The sequence below is a fragment of the Pangasianodon hypophthalmus genome, chromosome 21 (genome assembly GCF_027358585.1).
Source record: "Pangasianodon hypophthalmus isolate fPanHyp1 chromosome 21, fPanHyp1.pri, whole genome shotgun sequence".
NCBI classification, from domain to species: Eukaryota; Metazoa; Chordata; class Actinopteri; order Siluriformes; family Pangasiidae; genus Pangasianodon; species Pangasianodon hypophthalmus.
The window spans coordinates 18,617,400-18,634,538 of NC_069730.1; the positions used below are offsets into that span (position 1 = coordinate 18,617,400).

At 38.1% G+C, this 17,139-nt stretch overlaps 3 protein-coding genes and 1 long non-coding RNA gene across 7 annotated transcripts in view; 2 read left to right on the forward strand and 2 right to left on the reverse strand.

Moving 5' to 3' along the window:
• si:ch1073-184j22.1 (erythroferrone) overlaps positions 1-8,771 on the forward strand; it is a 28,114-nt gene extending 19,343 nt beyond the window's left edge. For 2 of the 3 annotated variants that reach the window (XM_026946302.3, XM_026946301.3), the window contains 3 exons: positions 1,086-1,176; positions 2,884-2,962; positions 3,723-5,325. In XM_026946302.3, coding sequence (XP_026802103.2) covers positions 1,086-1,176; positions 2,884-2,962; positions 3,723-3,821 — 269 coding nt within the window. In that variant the 3' untranslated portion in view covers positions 3,822-5,325. Of the gene's footprint in view, positions 1-1,085; positions 1,177-2,883; positions 2,963-3,722; positions 5,326-8,646 lie in introns of those variants that run through there. The other variant, XM_053227494.1, reaches the window with a different exon arrangement.
• LOC117599933 (uncharacterized) lies at positions 5-12,104 on the reverse strand. The gene is made up of 3 exons (XR_004580279.2): positions 11,656-12,104; positions 5,569-5,716; positions 5-2,956 (listed from the first exon to the last, which is right to left on the reverse strand). It is a non-coding gene; the product is annotated as an uncharacterized LOC117599933 (long non-coding RNA).
• Positions 12,105-12,418: 314 nt separating this feature from the next.
• si:ch1073-184j22.2 (dual specificity protein phosphatase 18) lies at positions 12,419-15,239 on the reverse strand. Of its 2 annotated transcripts, none has more exons than XM_053227497.1 (3): positions 15,115-15,239; positions 14,408-14,509; positions 12,419-13,456 (listed from the first exon to the last, which is right to left on the reverse strand). In XM_053227497.1, the coding sequence occupies exons 1-3, from the start codon at positions 15,138-15,140 to the stop codon at positions 12,913-12,915; spliced, it is 672 nt and encodes a 223-aa protein (XP_053083472.1). In that variant the 5' UTR covers positions 15,141-15,239; the 3' UTR covers positions 12,419-12,912. The 2 variants fall into 2 exon arrangements, with proteins under 2 accessions (XP_053083472.1, XP_026802114.3); XM_026946313.3 differs by lacking the exon at positions 15,115-15,239 and adding an exon at positions 14,733-14,950 and having other exon boundaries at positions 12,420-13,456.
• Positions 15,139-16,099, forward strand: sft2d3 (SFT2 domain containing 3). The gene has a single exon (XM_026946310.3). The coding sequence runs from the start codon at positions 15,139-15,141 to the stop codon at positions 15,808-15,810; it is 672 nt and encodes a 223-aa protein (XP_026802111.1). The 3' UTR covers positions 15,811-16,099.
• The last annotated feature ends 1,040 nt before the right edge of the window (positions 16,100-17,139 follow it).

Genomic DNA, 17,139 nt, shown 5'->3' on the forward strand with positions numbered 1-17,139 from the left:
AGTCCACAATGCACACATTACACAATGATGTAGGGCTGTGTGGTTTTAGGCTGATGTCTGCTGTGTAGTCACATAATCATCATTTTGAAAGAAACAAGACAGTTATGAACATAAAACATGCTTTATGATGTGCATAAGCGTTTAACTCTAAACGGAAAAATTATACTTCAGTGAAAGTGTGGTGTATTATGGCAAAATCTTAAGGTAAGACTTAGGGGTGGGGTTAGAATTTGTACCTTTTCTTAACTGTTCATGTGAATTAAGTCAGAAGAAAAGTTATAACCACTAGTCCCACCCTTAACCATCAAGTTTTGTAACTGTTAATATGAATTGAGGGCGGGGTTAGCGATTGTATCTTTTTTTCTGACTTAATCCGTATGAACAGGTACCACGGTTAAGGGTTGGGGCGGAGTTTACATTTGTAACTTTTCTTATAGCTTAATTTGTATAAACAGTTATGAAAGGTAAGATTTAGGGGCATGTTTTTTTTTTTTTCTTCAACTTCTGTTCCTATGAACAGTTATGAAGGTTAAGGGTTAGGGACGGCATTAACATAGCTTTTCTTATGACTTAATTCATATGAATATAGATTTTTTTTGGTTTTTTCTCCGTGAACTTTAGGGTATAAAGTCAGTATGGATTTGAATGGATGTTTTAAGTGTAGTTAAGAAATAAAGTTGTACAAATTGGATTGGTAGAAAAATATTTGACTGAATACATTTTTAACGAAATGTTATTTGAGTAATCATACTAATTTAAAATTATTCCGAGGTAAAATATAAACGACCTAAAATAATGTAAAGCAGTGAAGTACAATTACTAAAGAGCTTTTCATCTATGACTGTGATGTACTGGCAACTCTGATATTAAACTGTATGGTCTTCATACTGAGAATATTTCACATTCTGCCTCCAACCACAATCATTGTATCATTCTGCATGTTAAAGCTCGTGCAGTCCCTGCAGCGTGGTTGCATCATTTATTTATTCAGCAGTGACAGATAAAGCTCAGGGGAACAGGGTGTGTTCTTTACACCCAGCATCCACCCACTACAACGCATCCCTCATTACATTGTGTTTTTTCAGAATCCAGTGAGACTCAGAAAAGGACCCAGGCACGACAAAAAGACAGTGTGAAGGCCTCCATATGTATCGAGTCTCTCTGTCAGAGCAACATGTAAGTACAAAGTCATGGTTATGTGTTCAGCAGATTTAGCTATAAATCGTCTCTGGTTACTGTGCTTATTATAACGTTAGCCATGTATAAATAAATAAATGCTATAACGCATTTTGTTTTCAAGGGACCCTATATGGCCAGAAGTTTGTGTACCCCTGACCATCACTTGTGCTTGCTGAACATCCCAAACTTATTCCCCTTTGCTGTTATAATAACCTCCACTCTTCTGTGAAGGCTTCCCACTAGATTTTGTAGTGTGGCTGTGAGGATTTTCTCATTCAGCCACATCAGCATTAGTTAGGCTAGGCACTTATGTCATGCTAGGAGGCATGGGGTGTAGTCGCCAAAGTGCCAGTTCATCCCAAAGGTGTTCAGTGGGGTTGAGGACTTCACTTTGTGCACAGGGGCATTGTAATGCTGGACCAGGTTGCGGTCCCTTAGTTCCAAGAAAGGGAAATTATAATGCTACAGCATACAAAAAACCTATACAGTATGGATGTGATGGTCAGGTGTCCACAAACTTTTGGCCATTTAGTGTATATTACCCACAGTGCACTATGAGGGTGGCTGAAATTTTCAGATTACTAAAACAATTTCTGGACACTGCAGCTCTCAATCTGTCAAGCTTTTTCCCCATTTCTCAAGATGTTTATGCAAGGTTTATAAATGTTACAACTTGATGCCACATTTTTAGTTGTATAATTAACACAAGCTGATAAAGTGTATCAAGTACAGATGTGAATACAGTTTACATACACAATTTACAGTTCGCTAGACCTGTGGTATACAAAGTACAAAAACTAGCGTAAAGCTGGAATATGCAAACTTCGGCCGATATATGGGACAGACAATAATGAGTGGAAACCTGTTGTCGACATTCTCCCTTTTATACATGTTAAGGTAATGACATCATTCCTGATCTGCCAATCCCTGTGTTGAATCTGGTTCTCTTCTGGGATATCCAAAAAATGCATGGTAGAGAGAGACAAACAGGAAGTCAAAATACATCCAGGGACATAAAACTAGCCTTTGGCATACAGTTTGTTCTCCTCAACATTCCAGTGTTCAGTGACACTCTTACAGGATTAGAGATTAGACTAGAAAGTTCTGCTTAGGGGAAAAAAAAATTATTTCATGAATAGGTATGTAACCTATTAAACCAAAATATTTAACATGTAGAGTGTTACTCTTCACCAGTCTGGAGGTGTTGTGCTGTAAGCCTTGTTAAATAACCATTTTCCTGCAGCACTAACTTACTGGTTCCCCGTGTGAGGAGCAGCACTTACAAACAGCCTTAACAAAGTCATCATGTACACATTTACTGTCACGCTTCTGAGATCATGTCCATCTATTTAGATGCAGTGAAATGACTCTTCTAAGGTAGTCTGAGAGAAGAAAGAGAAGCTTTGTTAAAAAAAAAATTAGAAAAACATTAACAGAAGGAACTACATGAGTATTTCCTAATACATGTTGTAACTGTTACAAGGGTAGTGTTTCCTAAATGAAAGACAAAAGTGGGATTATATTTTGTAATGTCAATGTACATCAGCACACCTATTCATTCAATCAATTCATTGCTCATTATTTGGCAGCAGGAATGAGGTAAAGTATCAGACATGGCAACGTTCCAAACACACATGAGCTCTGCACTCAAACACACTCAAAGCCACTTAGCAGATGATGAATGGTTTTGCGATGGTGCTGCAGGTCTCTGGAGACGGTAACAGGCGTGAGTCCTGCAGGAGGAGTGTTCAGCATTCTGCTGACAGGAACCTTATACCTGCAGGTAAGAATGACTAACGCACTCAGACACACACACCAATTATGCAGAAGGTAAATACAATTGAGGGTAAAACCTCAGACACACACTCAGATATACCAGACATACACAAATACTGCATGTTAATTAACCCCCATTTTTTTATATTATGTAACATAACCATTTCATATTTTGTCATAAAACACTGTGTAAGGAAACTGCTAGAATATTTTTTTAACCTCTTAAACCCCCAGGAACTGTATGCATGTTCACACTTCTCACATTCGTCAGTGTCTTAACAAGGTTGCTGGATAATATGCTTCAGGATGAATAACTACAAACTAAACTGGTAGTTAAAGTGGAGTAGAGTTAAAGCAGATTTATTAGTACGCTGTGTTTCATAGTTTAACAAAACAATATAAACCTAATCATTTTTTAAAAGTAGGTGATGGAAATTTTCATATTCCAAGGAATATTTTGGCAACACTTACATATACCTGTATAACAAACAAATCTGGAATAGTTTATACTTGTAATCATGGTTTATCATAAAAATGCAATATTTCATCACTGTAATCTTACTGAGTTCTGTTGAATGGAAAAACATGTTTGTTTGTTTTTTTCTATAAAAGCATGTCCCAAACGGTTATTCTTTTTATACCACAGCAATTTGCCAACGATTAGTTTTTAAAACTATTTTGGAGTCATTTTTATCGCCGTATACTACTGAAATATCATACGACAAATTAGGGCAAACCTAACATTAATGTATGTGTGTGTTCTGCAGGCTGGCGAGTACGTGTCTATTCTAATTGACAACGGAACAGGATCAGCACTAACAGTCCTCCAAGACAGCTTATTTTCTGGGATCCTTCTTGGAATATAAGCCCACAAAGACAAACCACACACAGTAAGACGGACAGAGAGAGAGAGGAGACATACACACGCACAGACACAGACAGAGACACATGTATGTAGACATACATGCAGTCAGACAGAGACACACAGATAGACACAGGAAGGGAGAGAGGCACACACAAAAGGGCACATAGACATACACTCACTGGTAACTTTAACAGGAATACCTGCATACCTGCCTATTTATGTAGTTATCCAAGCAGCCAATCATGTGGCAGCAGCACAATGTAAGTCATCTATAGTAACTCAGTCACTCTTTACAACTGTGGTGAGCAGAAAAGCATCTCAGAAAGCACAAGGTGGATTGACTACAACAGCAGAAGACCACACTGGGTTCCATTTCTGTCATCCAAGAACAAGAATCTGAGGTTATTACGGGCACACACTCACCCAAACTGGACAGCTGAAGACTGGAAAAAGACCAAGTGATTTGTTTTCCAATCTTCAAATATCCAGTTTGGGTGAGCCTGTGCCCATGATAGCTTCAGATTCCTGTTCCTGGCTAACAGGAGTGGAACCCAGTGTGGTCGACTGCTGTTGTAGCTCATCCACCTCAAGGTTTGATGTGTTGTGCTTTCTGAGATGCTTTCCTGCTCGCCACGGTTGTAAAGAGTGAGTTACTATATCCTTCCTGGCAGCTCGGACCAGTCTGGCCATTTTCCTCTGACCTGTCTTATCAACAAGCCATTTCCACCCACAGAACTGTTGCTGTGTATTCTGTGTAAACTCTAGAGACTGTTGTGTGTGAAAATCCCAGATCATCAGAAGTTTCTGAAATACTCTAACCAGCCATCTCGTACCAACAACCATGCCACAGTTAAAGTCACTGAGATCACATTTTTTCTTCATTCTAATGTTTGATGTGAAGATGAACTGAAGCTCTTGACCTGTATGAATTTATGCATTGTGCTGCTGCCACATGATTGGCTGATTGGATAACTGTAGGAATGTTCAGGTGTACCTAATAAAGTAGACAGTGAGTGTACAAAGTCAGACAGACGTACACACACACACACACACATACATACACAGTAAGAGAGAGACAGAGGTAAACACAGACAGTTAGACATGTGCATAGACAGATACACACAGACAGAGAGACAAGTGCAGAGAGAGAGAGACCACTAAACGCAAATAGCTACCAGTCTTTCCCAGGCTAGTTCTCCCTCTCTCGATGCATATTTCTTCGCTTGTAATTCAGGAATCATATCAGCAGTAATAATTATGGCGTTTCCCCAAATATCTACACTAAGACACTTTTGCATCTAAAACATTTTCACCTTGACCAAGGAATAATTACACAACTTTAACACATTTAATCGTCTGTCCATAGAGATGTACGTATTTTTTCATGTGCTGTGTTTATATGCTACAGCTCTGCATTGAACAGGATAAAGAAATTATATACGTATTTATTTTGCATTTTTGAACAAAGTTTGTGTGAATGTTAATAAAAACCTTGCTGAACGTGAGACTGATGTGTCTTCATTTACAGAAGTAATGACAAATGTTTCATATTTATGCATAAAGAGTTCAACACACGATTTAGATATTTTTGGTTAAAGTAATAGGCTACAGAATTAAATGATCTCAGTAAGGATTAGATATAAGTGACCAGACGTACAGTGTGATTGTGACTCACCTATACCGGGAACACACTGGCTGGGACTCCAGACCATTGCAGAGCACACACACACATTCACACACTCACTCACCCTTGGAGCAATTTAGCATAGCCTGTTCATCTACTGGTATGTTTTTGGGAGACTGGAGAACCCAGAGGAAACCCACGCAGACGAGGTGAACATGTGAAACTCCATACAAACAGTATCCTGAGATCAGGATCGAACCGGGAACCTGGAGCTGTGTGGAAACAAAGACACATTTTCATCACTTCAATTATTAAAATTAACACGGTCTATTAATGCTCTTTCACCAGACTGCGTGGTTCAATAACAAACCCAAGATCCCGCATTTTAACAACAAAATGATAAAAAAAAATTTTAATCTTTAACAACATATTTCTTTACAGTTTTCTTTTATTTACAGCACTTTTGCCTAGGGCTGGGCAATGTAATATCATGTAAGGATGTATAACACAGAAGCCTAGTCACAAACCTTGCACAGCTCACTTATATTTTACTTCAGATTTTCTAATTCTACAGGATATAACTTAACATTTATGGCTAACCTTCAAGAAATGGGTTTAAGACTTTTGACTGGCATTTTAGGTTTAATGTGTTTACCCTCCAATTAATACAATATTTAGAGCCCTAGGATCTCGCATCACCCAGTTAAGTCCTTAATTACAGATTTAGCTTTTTGATAGACAGCTTAATATTTCTTCTTCTTTTTTTTTTTTTTTTAACTGTCATTCTGTATGTGTAAATAATTAAAACACAAAGCAGAGGCCTCAAAAATGCATCACATCTCTCTCTCAGACTGCAATCCAGTAACACAAACCAATTCATATTTGAAATAACAATAGCACATTATTAAGAATCGCAGTGAAAAATCAAAAGCTCAATCACTTGTGGGATGTTTAAAAACTTTTAAAGCGTCAGAAAAGTGTTTCAGTCTGAATCTGCGGTGTGCCGTTTTAACAAAGCCCACAAGCGGTGTTCACTGCAGCCTTTTATTCCTCCAAATGAGTTCCATGCACAAAAGTGTGTGTGTGTTTTATTTTTGGGGTTTAGGCTGGTGTGATATGAACAGCGTTCTCTCGTGTGTGTGTGTGTGTGTGTGTGTGTGTGTGTGTGTGTGTGTGTGTGTGTGTGTGTGTGTGTGTGAGAGAGAGTGAGAGAGAGAGAGAGACGCTTCAGTCGCAGCTGGGTTTCACTGTGTAAAGAACTATTAAGTAACCTAAATCGATTTTGGCGAGTTCCTTTATGGGCTTTGATCTACACATTTGATTTTTCACCATTATGAAGTTTAAGACTTGGTCTGGAAACATTTACGACTTTTTAAATAGATCCTTTTTCTAAGGTGCCGTTACGAGGCTGTTTTCCTGATGAAAGTACCGTCCCAAATAGCAATTTTGGGTTAGCAGAACATTTTGTAAAACATTCAAATGTGTTGGGTTTTGTGGGATTTTCCAATAAGCTTTCTTATGTAACATTTATAAACCTTCCAGCAACATTGCTGCAACATTTTTGATTGTAGTAACGTTAACGGAAACATTTCCATAATGTTAGCTTTTGTCTAATTGGGAATCGTTATTTCTTACAGAATGTTGCAGAATTTTACAGCTTGGTTTTCAAATACATTACCGAGCTGTGTGATGACATTCTCTGTAAACTACGTTAAATGTTTATCCTTAAGTTTTGCTCGTGGTTTTGTAAATTTACATAGAAGATGGCTTGCTAATTCAAATGTCGATGGATCACCTTCGAATTGTACAAATAGCAATGAATTACTGTGATTTTATATTCGAATTACGCTGCTGAGTTTAAATTACTTATTTATTTTAATTACACACCAATTTAATTGAACACTTTGTGAAACTGAGTTAACAACTTGAAACTTGACTCGCTGCAGTGGCTGAGCTGCATTAATGGAAGATTTAGCGCACGCCACACTTAGGAGACACTCTTTCATTGTTTAGTCACCATTTTGTCTTTTATCGGCGGGCCTAAATATAAATCATTTGTGCTGTGAATGCGGTCGGTAATTTATGGATAATTGGTGCTTATCAACACACGCACATGAGAATGAAGAAAATCAGCCAATCTTTCAGTTTGACCTACGAACCCATTTAGACAGATTTCTGAAATGACTGATAAATCAGACTCATTGTTTCACTCAGAACCATTTATACATAAACAGTTTATTAAGAAATTCAATATAGAAATCAAACTGGAACTATCCCAGTGAGCACTGAGTGACCAGAAACTGTGAGCTGAGGAATGAAGTGATTCGGCTTAAAGATGGAGGTACGACTGACTGGAGCCCTGTGACGTCCTTTTGATCATTTAGACACGCAGTTGCACTGATCCTGCACCGGTACTGATGAGCTTCCCTTACTGATTAGCTTCATTAGCCTTGCAGATGCAGTGCAAATTTTCAAGCAGGCAAACTCTGGTGATCAAACATGACATTGCTAATTGGCTACATTTAGGGGAAAATGGCAGAAATGTTTAGTTTTTGTGTTATCGGGAACCTGGACATACTGAAATAAGTGAAGAAGTGAAGTTATGATGATCATACTGAGAACTTTGCAATAAAGGGTGTTAATTTATGTGTATTTTTTAATATTCTCTTATTTTAATTACTATTTTATAAGTTGTAAAATAGCTTGTCATTAAGTGGATTCACTCCCAGAAACACACTCACACACACTCAAAAATGAGGGCTGTGGACTGTGTGCTCTACTGAGGGATAAGAGATGAGGTCATCATGCTCAAATAGTGGCGCCTGCTGTCTGGCTCTGTGCCCCACTCTCTCAACACACACACACACACACACACACACACACACACACACACACACACACACACACACACACACACACACAGAGCTATACCTTCCAGGGAAATATCCAACACTGCAGTCGTGGTACGAGTGCCTTACCTTACGAGGGCCTTCAAATAACGTGCAGAAAGATAAATGATCCCATCATAATCATGTGGCTATTTACTCATGATGGCTCCACTGAAAGCAAACTCTCATTAAACACACATCACACACACACACACACACAGCACTCTACCCAGCCCATGTCTGCCAGCTTGTTTCCTGTTAATTGCACAACATGGCAGGCTTTCAGTTTAGAATAAATTATGTTTGTTTTTCAGGAGAAATGAGTGAGTTTCCACGCGCAGCATTACGACTCGCTCCTCCGCCTCGCTTCCAGCACATTCCCCACGTCCCCCACCGTCTGCTCCCTCTTTTCTCCACTCTCTCATCTACAACAATGCATTGTTGCCAAAACACATAATATCCATTGCAAGGCAAGATCTTAAGAAATAACCCTAAAATAACTGAGACCTAAAAAGTGACGAATGATGTTTGTGTTGGATTCTGGACACGCCAAAAGCTACCAGACCAACAGTATGACGTAAGTAATGCACCTTTTACAAACACCCAAAATTAGGTTTTCAGCTAAGAAGCCGAGGCTTAAATGTTGTGTACACATATTATATACTAATCACAGCAACAGTTCAGCCCAAAAACATTAAAGACAAGTTTTAATCATGGTCTGTAAAGTTTCAAAGCTTCTCAAGTTTGCACTGAAGCTAACAAGTTTATAGCTACCAGTTCAGCACTGTACAAAATGTATGTCTAAATTATCATATATTCAACATCCTATGAGTGACTAACATCATTTGCACATAAACAAACTTTATTAGAAAACAAAATAAGTCTGTGTTAAATTAAACGGGAAGTGTATAAACATCCAATTTACTAATGTACAATTCCACCTTCAAACTTTAGGCCACACCCCCTACCTGATAAATGCCACGCCCCCTACCTGAGACACCAAACACCAAACTGATTATTAAGTGTTAAGTATTCGGGCTGGGCAATATGACGATATAATATTGATATCATGATTAAAATGATGTCACAATATATTTTTTCCAAGCTATCATGCTATCTTTTTATAAATAAATTAAAAAAAAACATTTATTTACAAAAACTGAATGGAAGCAGCTGATTTAATGTTAAATTTTGTACTTAAAATTTTAAAAATGTTAATATTAACAGATTTTTTTTCACCTTTTCAGTGCTTACTTTTTAGAAATAAAAATTTTACAGACTATAGATTATATAAATCATTTATAATCATTTATTATCGTGGTACATATGTATTGTAGAACTGCTTTCAAGAATCCTGATATATTTTTGTCATATCGCCACCTCTATGAAGTACATCACTAGAAATATATAGTGGCAATATTCAACTTGCGCATCACACGGCAATAAAAAAACAATAAAAAAAAAAGATTTTATTACGCTTTTTGATATGATCACATTACATCTGAGAGTTTTGCAGGTCATGTTTTTTTGTGGAACTCTCATGTGGTGAACAGAATTATGGGATATGTACGATGCTGCTTTCAAATCTTATTGCAAGTTAAAACTGTTATCATCCAGTTTTTTTCAATTTTGTATAGCGAAGAATATTCAGTGCACTAATAAAATCCCACAATGCACTGCAGAGAATGGAGCAGCACCATTTTGGAAATGAAAATCAGGTACAGTGATGACATTCTGAAATGTCCCTGGAACAATATTAGGTTTCTTCATTATAGCATAGAAGAATTCTCAAATCTGATTGGTCAGAAAATGTTGATTCATTTTCTATAACAGCAGCTCTGACAATAGAGCAGCCTTAAATCGCAGATTTATATTAATGTCACTGTTTTAATATGTTATCGTTTCCATAGTAACAACTTACACAGAGACTTGTATGGCGGACAATCCATATATTCTTACTTATCCTTATAACTGAACTAACTTGTGTGGCGAGTGTTTAACAACATGTAATTATAAATGGCTAAAAAGTATGACATGCCAGTCTTTAATAAATTTTTAAAAAAAATTGTAATTGTTGGCAAATTGCTATGGTATTAGAAGAATAAAACACTTCAGGATGTGCTGTTATAGGAAAATAATCAACTTTGTGGTTGTAACATTAACTCTACTTCATCACACGTGATTTTCAACACACATCGACTATGAATTATTAATAAAAGAATATCTATAGTTTTAACATCACTGGAAATGTACTGTCTCTTATAAAGCCAGTGAGACCGGGAACATCTGGCAGAGACGAAGCCCATCATGACATGCAGAAAAAGCTGTTTGCAAATTGCCAGAGTAACTCCATGCCTGAGAGGATAAATGTGTTTGGTGAGAGATGTTTGAGTCAGACATGAAAGCAGGTTATTAGGGGCCATGTGGCTCGTCTCGCCACAGATATTTCAAGATATTCTTATCTCATTGAATCCAAACTTTCCACTCATCCATCCTCACCTGCCTGCTGCAGCTGGCTTAAGCTTTCTGTTCCCACATCGCCCCCTGTTGACCCAAATTATACAGCACTCATAGCACTTCATGTTGAATACTTCTATATACACATTTTAAGAAGGAGCATCTCTGCTGTCAAATATTACAACACACATCTTTCAAAACTGTACAGAAATCTGTAAATATTAAGGGAAATAAACACAGTGCTGCTTGCAACTTCCAAAATAATAGTGATGGGTATTCCAGCTCTTTTCAGTGAGTCGGTTCACTTGACTCAGCTCAGCTCAATTAGAGTCGACTCTTTCGGTTCATTGCCATTCTGTCCTAAACCGGACACAGTGATTATAATTCCTATTCCTCACATTACTTTGCATTGTATTTTACAAAATCTTTTTAAACAATAAATAAACTAGTAAAAATCAGCAAGGCTTTACAAATATAAATGTGCGAGTCGGTTCTCAACGTTCACCTTAAAAGAGCCGGCTCAAGGAGTCGACTCACTCGCGAACGACACATCAGTAGAAACTAATTTAAACTAATTTAAACCCTATCCAAGATACAGTGATATGAACACTGTGGGATTAGTGTAGTTAGCACATAGATGCAGCTAGCATCAAGTAACACAATATTGCTAAACTATAGCTACCTAATTTATTTAGCATTCAAAAATATTAGGAGTGAACAAAGCAACGAATGACTTCGCTAAGTAAAACTGGCATTTAAATACACGACAATAATAGAGATTATTATAGAATTTAGAGCCGTTAGCGAATTAATTATTATGCGAATTAAAAGGACAAAACAATTAATTAGCATTTGCTAACACTTACCAGTCAGACTTCCTCCAGACGACGTACCAGAAGGACCAAATATTTAAATAAATTAATTAATCAATTAAAAAAGTCGAGTTCTGTGCTGTCCAATTCCTTTTCCCTCTTTTCTCTTCACTTTTGGGCTCCATTTTTCATGTTTATAATCGAAATTCATGATAATATTTTGCCATGAAAACCACCTGCTGCACTATTACAAACAAATCACTTCAATTAGTCCAGGTCACGTGATTGGACCAACTATTAGGGGGGTTCTAAATCACGTGATACAATTAGACGCATCCTATTGGATATAACACGCAAAGCCCAGTTACAAAACCCGGAAATCTGCCCGGATTACCTTCACATATCAGGAAAAAATAATGCAATATTTCATGAGGGACATTTCTCAGCTTAATGTAAAAAGTTAGTGGATATAATAAAAAAGTTAAGTGTATCCATGATGTAGATTTATTTGGCTTTCATTATTTACTTCTAAAAGTAATTGAGTGGTTCCCTCATCCCTTCTCTCATAGCTATTTATTATTATTGTTATTGTTATTATTATTATTATTATTATTATTATCTCTTCAGAACAAGCAAACTTACATATCTTTATGCTAGATGGGAATACAAATTCCCAATTTTTGTTTTAAGGAGGGCTGAATTTTGTAATGTGTTTTACAAGAAAAAAAATGCATCTTAATTAAAAAATGTACATTTATGGATGTCATTTGTCATACCTACGTGTGTGGATGTCTTTTATTTTCATTTTAGGAGACGAAACAACACATTTTCCTCATGATTGCCTTACATACTCATCAATAGTTTCAAAGATAAAAAATAATAAACAAATTTTGCTGATATAAAATGGATGATATCATGATTTTTAAAAAATTTTTTTTACATGTGTATAAATACTTGGTGTTACAGTACTTTCATGAAATCCTTTTTTAAGTAAACAACATTATGGGATTGCCCACACACACACACACACACACACACACACACACACACACACAGTGCTGCTTTCAAATACCAGAATAATTCCTAATTGAATTTTTTCAAGATTTTTTTTTAATTGCTTCAAAGTGTTTAAAATAACAATAAAAGGTGGGTTGAATATCACAATATAACCATGAAATTCACAAAAATGTCACAATGTTTTGTTAAGTGCTAATTATAACAGTTAGGAGAAAAATAGTATACATTTAAATCAAAAGTTTACAAAATGTGAAGGCACTGCCACTCACACAAGTTTTTTTTTCAATTACAGTCCTATCGCCTAAACCGGCCCAGCCTTGGAGATGATGGACACTCTCTCAGACTGTATCTGGGAACCATTTTGGGCGTTTTAGGTGCTTCCAATGGAGCAGCAACTTTCACTGTATTTTTCCCATAAAGTCTCTTTTCATAGTCCAGAAGCTGGTCCCAGAATCCTGCGTTGAGGCGGATCGAGGGTCGGCTCTGCCTCACCCAGTGGTGCGCCTGGCACAGTGTCACTCCCTTGTACTTCATGAGGTAGGCCATGATCAAAGCGGGTGAGCGGCTCATGCCTGCTGCGCAGTGCACCAGTGTTCCACCGGCTCGATTGTTATGAATGCGGGCTGCCACTCGGTCAAAGTGCTCACTCAGACGTGCAGTAGGAAGATCAGGTACAGCTACACGTACACACTCGACTCCTGGGTATGTGGGGCAGCTGTGGGACAGGGTGGCATTTATGATGAGGGTGATGCCCTTACGAGTCACGAGGGCTCGATTGAGAGGGGCATCGGCTCCACCCAGGAAAAGGCTTGGGGTGATCTGGGACAGAGACATGAAGCTGGAGAAACAAAATTTCAAGTTTACTCCTAGCAACTAGATCACCGATTGACTCTACATTCACATTCCACTCAGCATCTGCTGATATTAAAGGGGCAGTTTGTATTTTTGCAAGGCACACTCCAATTGCAATAAAAAGCATCACCAAGTCTTCCACTCCCTCCAACCAACCCCACACCCTCTGTTAAAACTATGTATGCCTCAAGGGTTGCCTTTTAAGGAGAAAGGATGGACTGTACAGCTCAGTGCTGCCTGGGGGTGGAGCTAATATCAGGGCTAATTAAAATATAAACAGAAGCCTGAAACAAGAAAACCAGCCATATTCATGACATGGCCATTCTGCATATAACAACAATAACAGTTTTATTAAAGTATCAATAAAGCTGTAGGGTTATTACAAGCTGAGAAACACTTTTAGAAATTACAAACTGCACCTTTAAATTGAAGAAAACAGTGTTAAAATACATCTATTAAAATAAGACCATTTTTAATAAACATGGACATGTTAAACAAATATTCTGAACAAAAGTCCTTGTTTTCCATTTATATAATACCATGCTGGACTTTTGGAAATTTATTTTAAAACCTTTAATTAAGTAACATTTAATTTAATAAATATGTTTGTTATATAAAGTAAAAAAAAATACAGTGTCTTACAGGGCGCATCACTGATTAAAAGGCTATTTCTTCGATATTTTAACAGTAGAACACAACAGAAATACAGAAATAAAATGCAATAAAAATATACAAATTCACATCACCTATTGGGGAAATATTTTAAACGTTCATGATAATAATATTGTGCATGTTAAAATGGTGTGTCATATAACTGATTAACAGCACATGTCTATTTTTTAAATTACATATGTATGTCTATGTCTATTTTTTAAAGTTTATTATTATTTTATTAATTATTTATTATACATATATAATGTGGCTTTAATTGACTGACCTGGTCCCTTGCTGTGTTCTCTCTCTGTCCTGACTGGTCTGTGTTTCTCTGCTGAAGAAAATCAGCTGTTGGCAAACTCGAACCATAAAAAGGCTTTGGGAACTAGAGACCAGCAGAGAGGGAGGTTAATTTTAGACAGGTCAAGCAGCTGTGGACAAGCCCAGAGGAATATCGCTCTGTAAAGTAAGTTTACAGTAAATGAAAATTGTTAACTTTGTCTTCCTCCGCTTAGTCTTTACTGTGAACTGTTGTTTGACTTCAACCTGGGCTTAAATATAAAACAAACGTATCAATTCTTATATTCAGCTCTTTAGTGTTCACTCACAGACATGGCCTTTATCTGAGTTTTATAGCCTTTCAGCTGCCAAAAATTGCGTTTGTAATAGTCAAAAATATGGTATTTAAGGTTGAGACATCAATACACAAAATAGAGCTTCATATAAATGTAGTCAAGGTATGGAAAAGAAAATAAACAATTCTCAGTATTACTTGAGATATTAATTAATTTATTTATTTGGACTTCTTTATTTAGATTAAATTTCTAAAAAAAATAATAATAATAATGATGTCGAGCAATCAGAAACGACAAATTGACTATTAAATGAAAATTAAATTATATTTCCTGTTATTATTCCACCCGTATCCGCCTTACGTCAATGACAAGCGACCAAAGTGGACCGGTCGCGTTTTTATGACGTATCACTTACTGTTTGGGTTCCAACGCAACAATCATGGCGGAGTTAAACCGACAGCTTCAGGAATATTTAGCCCAGTCTAAGAGCGGTGCAAAGACAATATCGCAGTCGAGCTCCAGCACTACAGTGAACATCGATGAAGCCGACAGCAGTGTTCCGGGCAGCTGGTTCGGTCGGTGGTCGAGTCCGTTCTCAGGTCGCGGCGGATCCTCCACAGGCCCGAGCTCGAGCAGCGGGTTTTCCTGGCCGTGGTCTGCGGAACCCGATCCGTGTCTGCCGGGCGTGAGTCGGTCTCAGCGGCTGGTCGCATTCGGGGTGTGTATCTTGTTTTCGGCGCTGTGTTTCGGGCTCTCGGCTCTGTATGCGCCGCTGCTGTTACTGAAGGCGAGGAAATTCGCTCTGCTGTGGTCCCTCGGCTCGCTTTTCGCGCTGACCGGCGCCGCCGTCCTGCGCGGTCCGAGCCGCATGATCGCCGCCCCGTCCCCGGGGGCCGTGATATACCTGTGCTCGCTGGGGGCGACGCTGTACGCGGCGCTGGGGCTCCACAGCACCATGCTCACGGCGCTCGGAGCCATCGTGCAGATCGGCGCTATAGTGGGCTACGTGGTGTCTCTGGTGCCCGGTGGCAGCGCGGGGATGAGGTTTGTCGGCGGAATGGCTGCATCAGCCATCAAAAGGACAGTGACCGGCAAAACCATGCCCATATGAGCACAACTTTCGGACAAAATACAGGACTAAACACTAATCCGGTGTGCAGGAAGAATGTGTTTTAAATCTTGGGATGCTTCGTGTCTTAATCTGGTGTGCAGATTACCAGTGTGTAGTCCTGGAAGCACTCATCAGCTGCTGTGATGAATAGGCTGGTTTCTGCATTTATCTGGATTAACTGCAGACTAATTCAGATTGTTCTACTGTGAAATGAGAGGACCAAAGCAGTACTTACGCACATCTAACAGATTTTGTGACATTGTAAATAAAGTCATGGACATTAACAGTGTACGATGATTATCTGGTAAATATTTGTGGAGTCTGATATGAGAGGGAAAGTATCTACACCCAATTGGTCCAGTCTTCTCTGCAAAGGGCGGGTGTATCTCTGTCTTCCTTCCAGTACATTCACTGATGTGTTTTATCGGGTGTGAATCCTGCTGGTGAAATGAAAGCAGTCAGTCACAGTGGACAAAACTTCACAGCTCTGCAGTGACTCCAATCTGGTGTGAACAAATAGGTCTACAATTCAACATCTAAGACAAATGAATTCTGCTCATAAAAATATGATGAATGAGGTGTAGTGCACCACCATCTTTCCGTCCAGCTGCTTGAGTAGGCTGCCAATAGAACTTCAGGAGAGCTTTCTCTTTCTAGCAGGCTTTATCTCCAACCAGATACTTGATCTAGGTGGTAGAAACACTTTAATAAAACAACAATATAGTAAGGAAAACAACATTTGGGGGCATGCTGTTATAGGAAAATAATCAATGATGGGGTGGTGTGTTGCAGCCTGACTGTTACCGCCCTGGTAACAGCACATTGCTGTGGTACAAGAGGAATAAAACACTGTCAACAATTTTTTTTTATTAAAGAATGACGAGTACTTTTTATCCACTTATAGCTGTGGAATGTCAGCAAAACTAGTTAGTTCCTATTCACGCTTAGATTATAGCAGCTACAAGCTGTTGTTCCCTCACCAACCTCTCTTTCTTCTCTCTTGATGTTAATAAGACCAAGAAACCACAGAGTAAAATTCTCTCTCCTAAAGACTTTGCTATACTGTTAAAGTGCTGACGTTGGAGGCTCCTTCTGTAAAAGTTAAATAAACATCTCCATGCAGGAAGTTAGAAGATATCAGTGACTATTCCCAAAATATACCCGATCGGTTTAATGTCAGAAATTTGTACTCACCTCATTTGCACATAATTTTGTAAAATAAGTGTATTAATATTAATTCATTGCAAAAAATAAAGTAAACTGAGGACAATCGGGATGAATTGACTATTTGGAAAAACAGAATAAATCTGTTTTGCATACGAGTTCATT

Coding starts and splice junctions, on each gene's coding strand:
- sft2d3 (XM_026946310.3), top strand. CDS start 15,139: ATGGCGGAGTTAAACCGACAGCTTCAGGAATATTTAGCCCAGTCTAAG.
- si:ch1073-184j22.2 (XM_053227497.1), bottom strand. CDS start 15,140: ATGATTGTTGCGTTGGAACCCAAACA. Junction 14,510..15,114: donor GTTGCGTTGGAACCCAAACA/GTAAGTGATACG, acceptor GCTGGTCTCTAG/TTCCCAAAGCCTTTTTATGG. Junction 13,457..14,407: donor AGAACACAGCAAGGGACCAG/GTCAGTCAATTA, acceptor TTGTTTCTCCAG/CTTCATGTCTCTGTCCCAGA.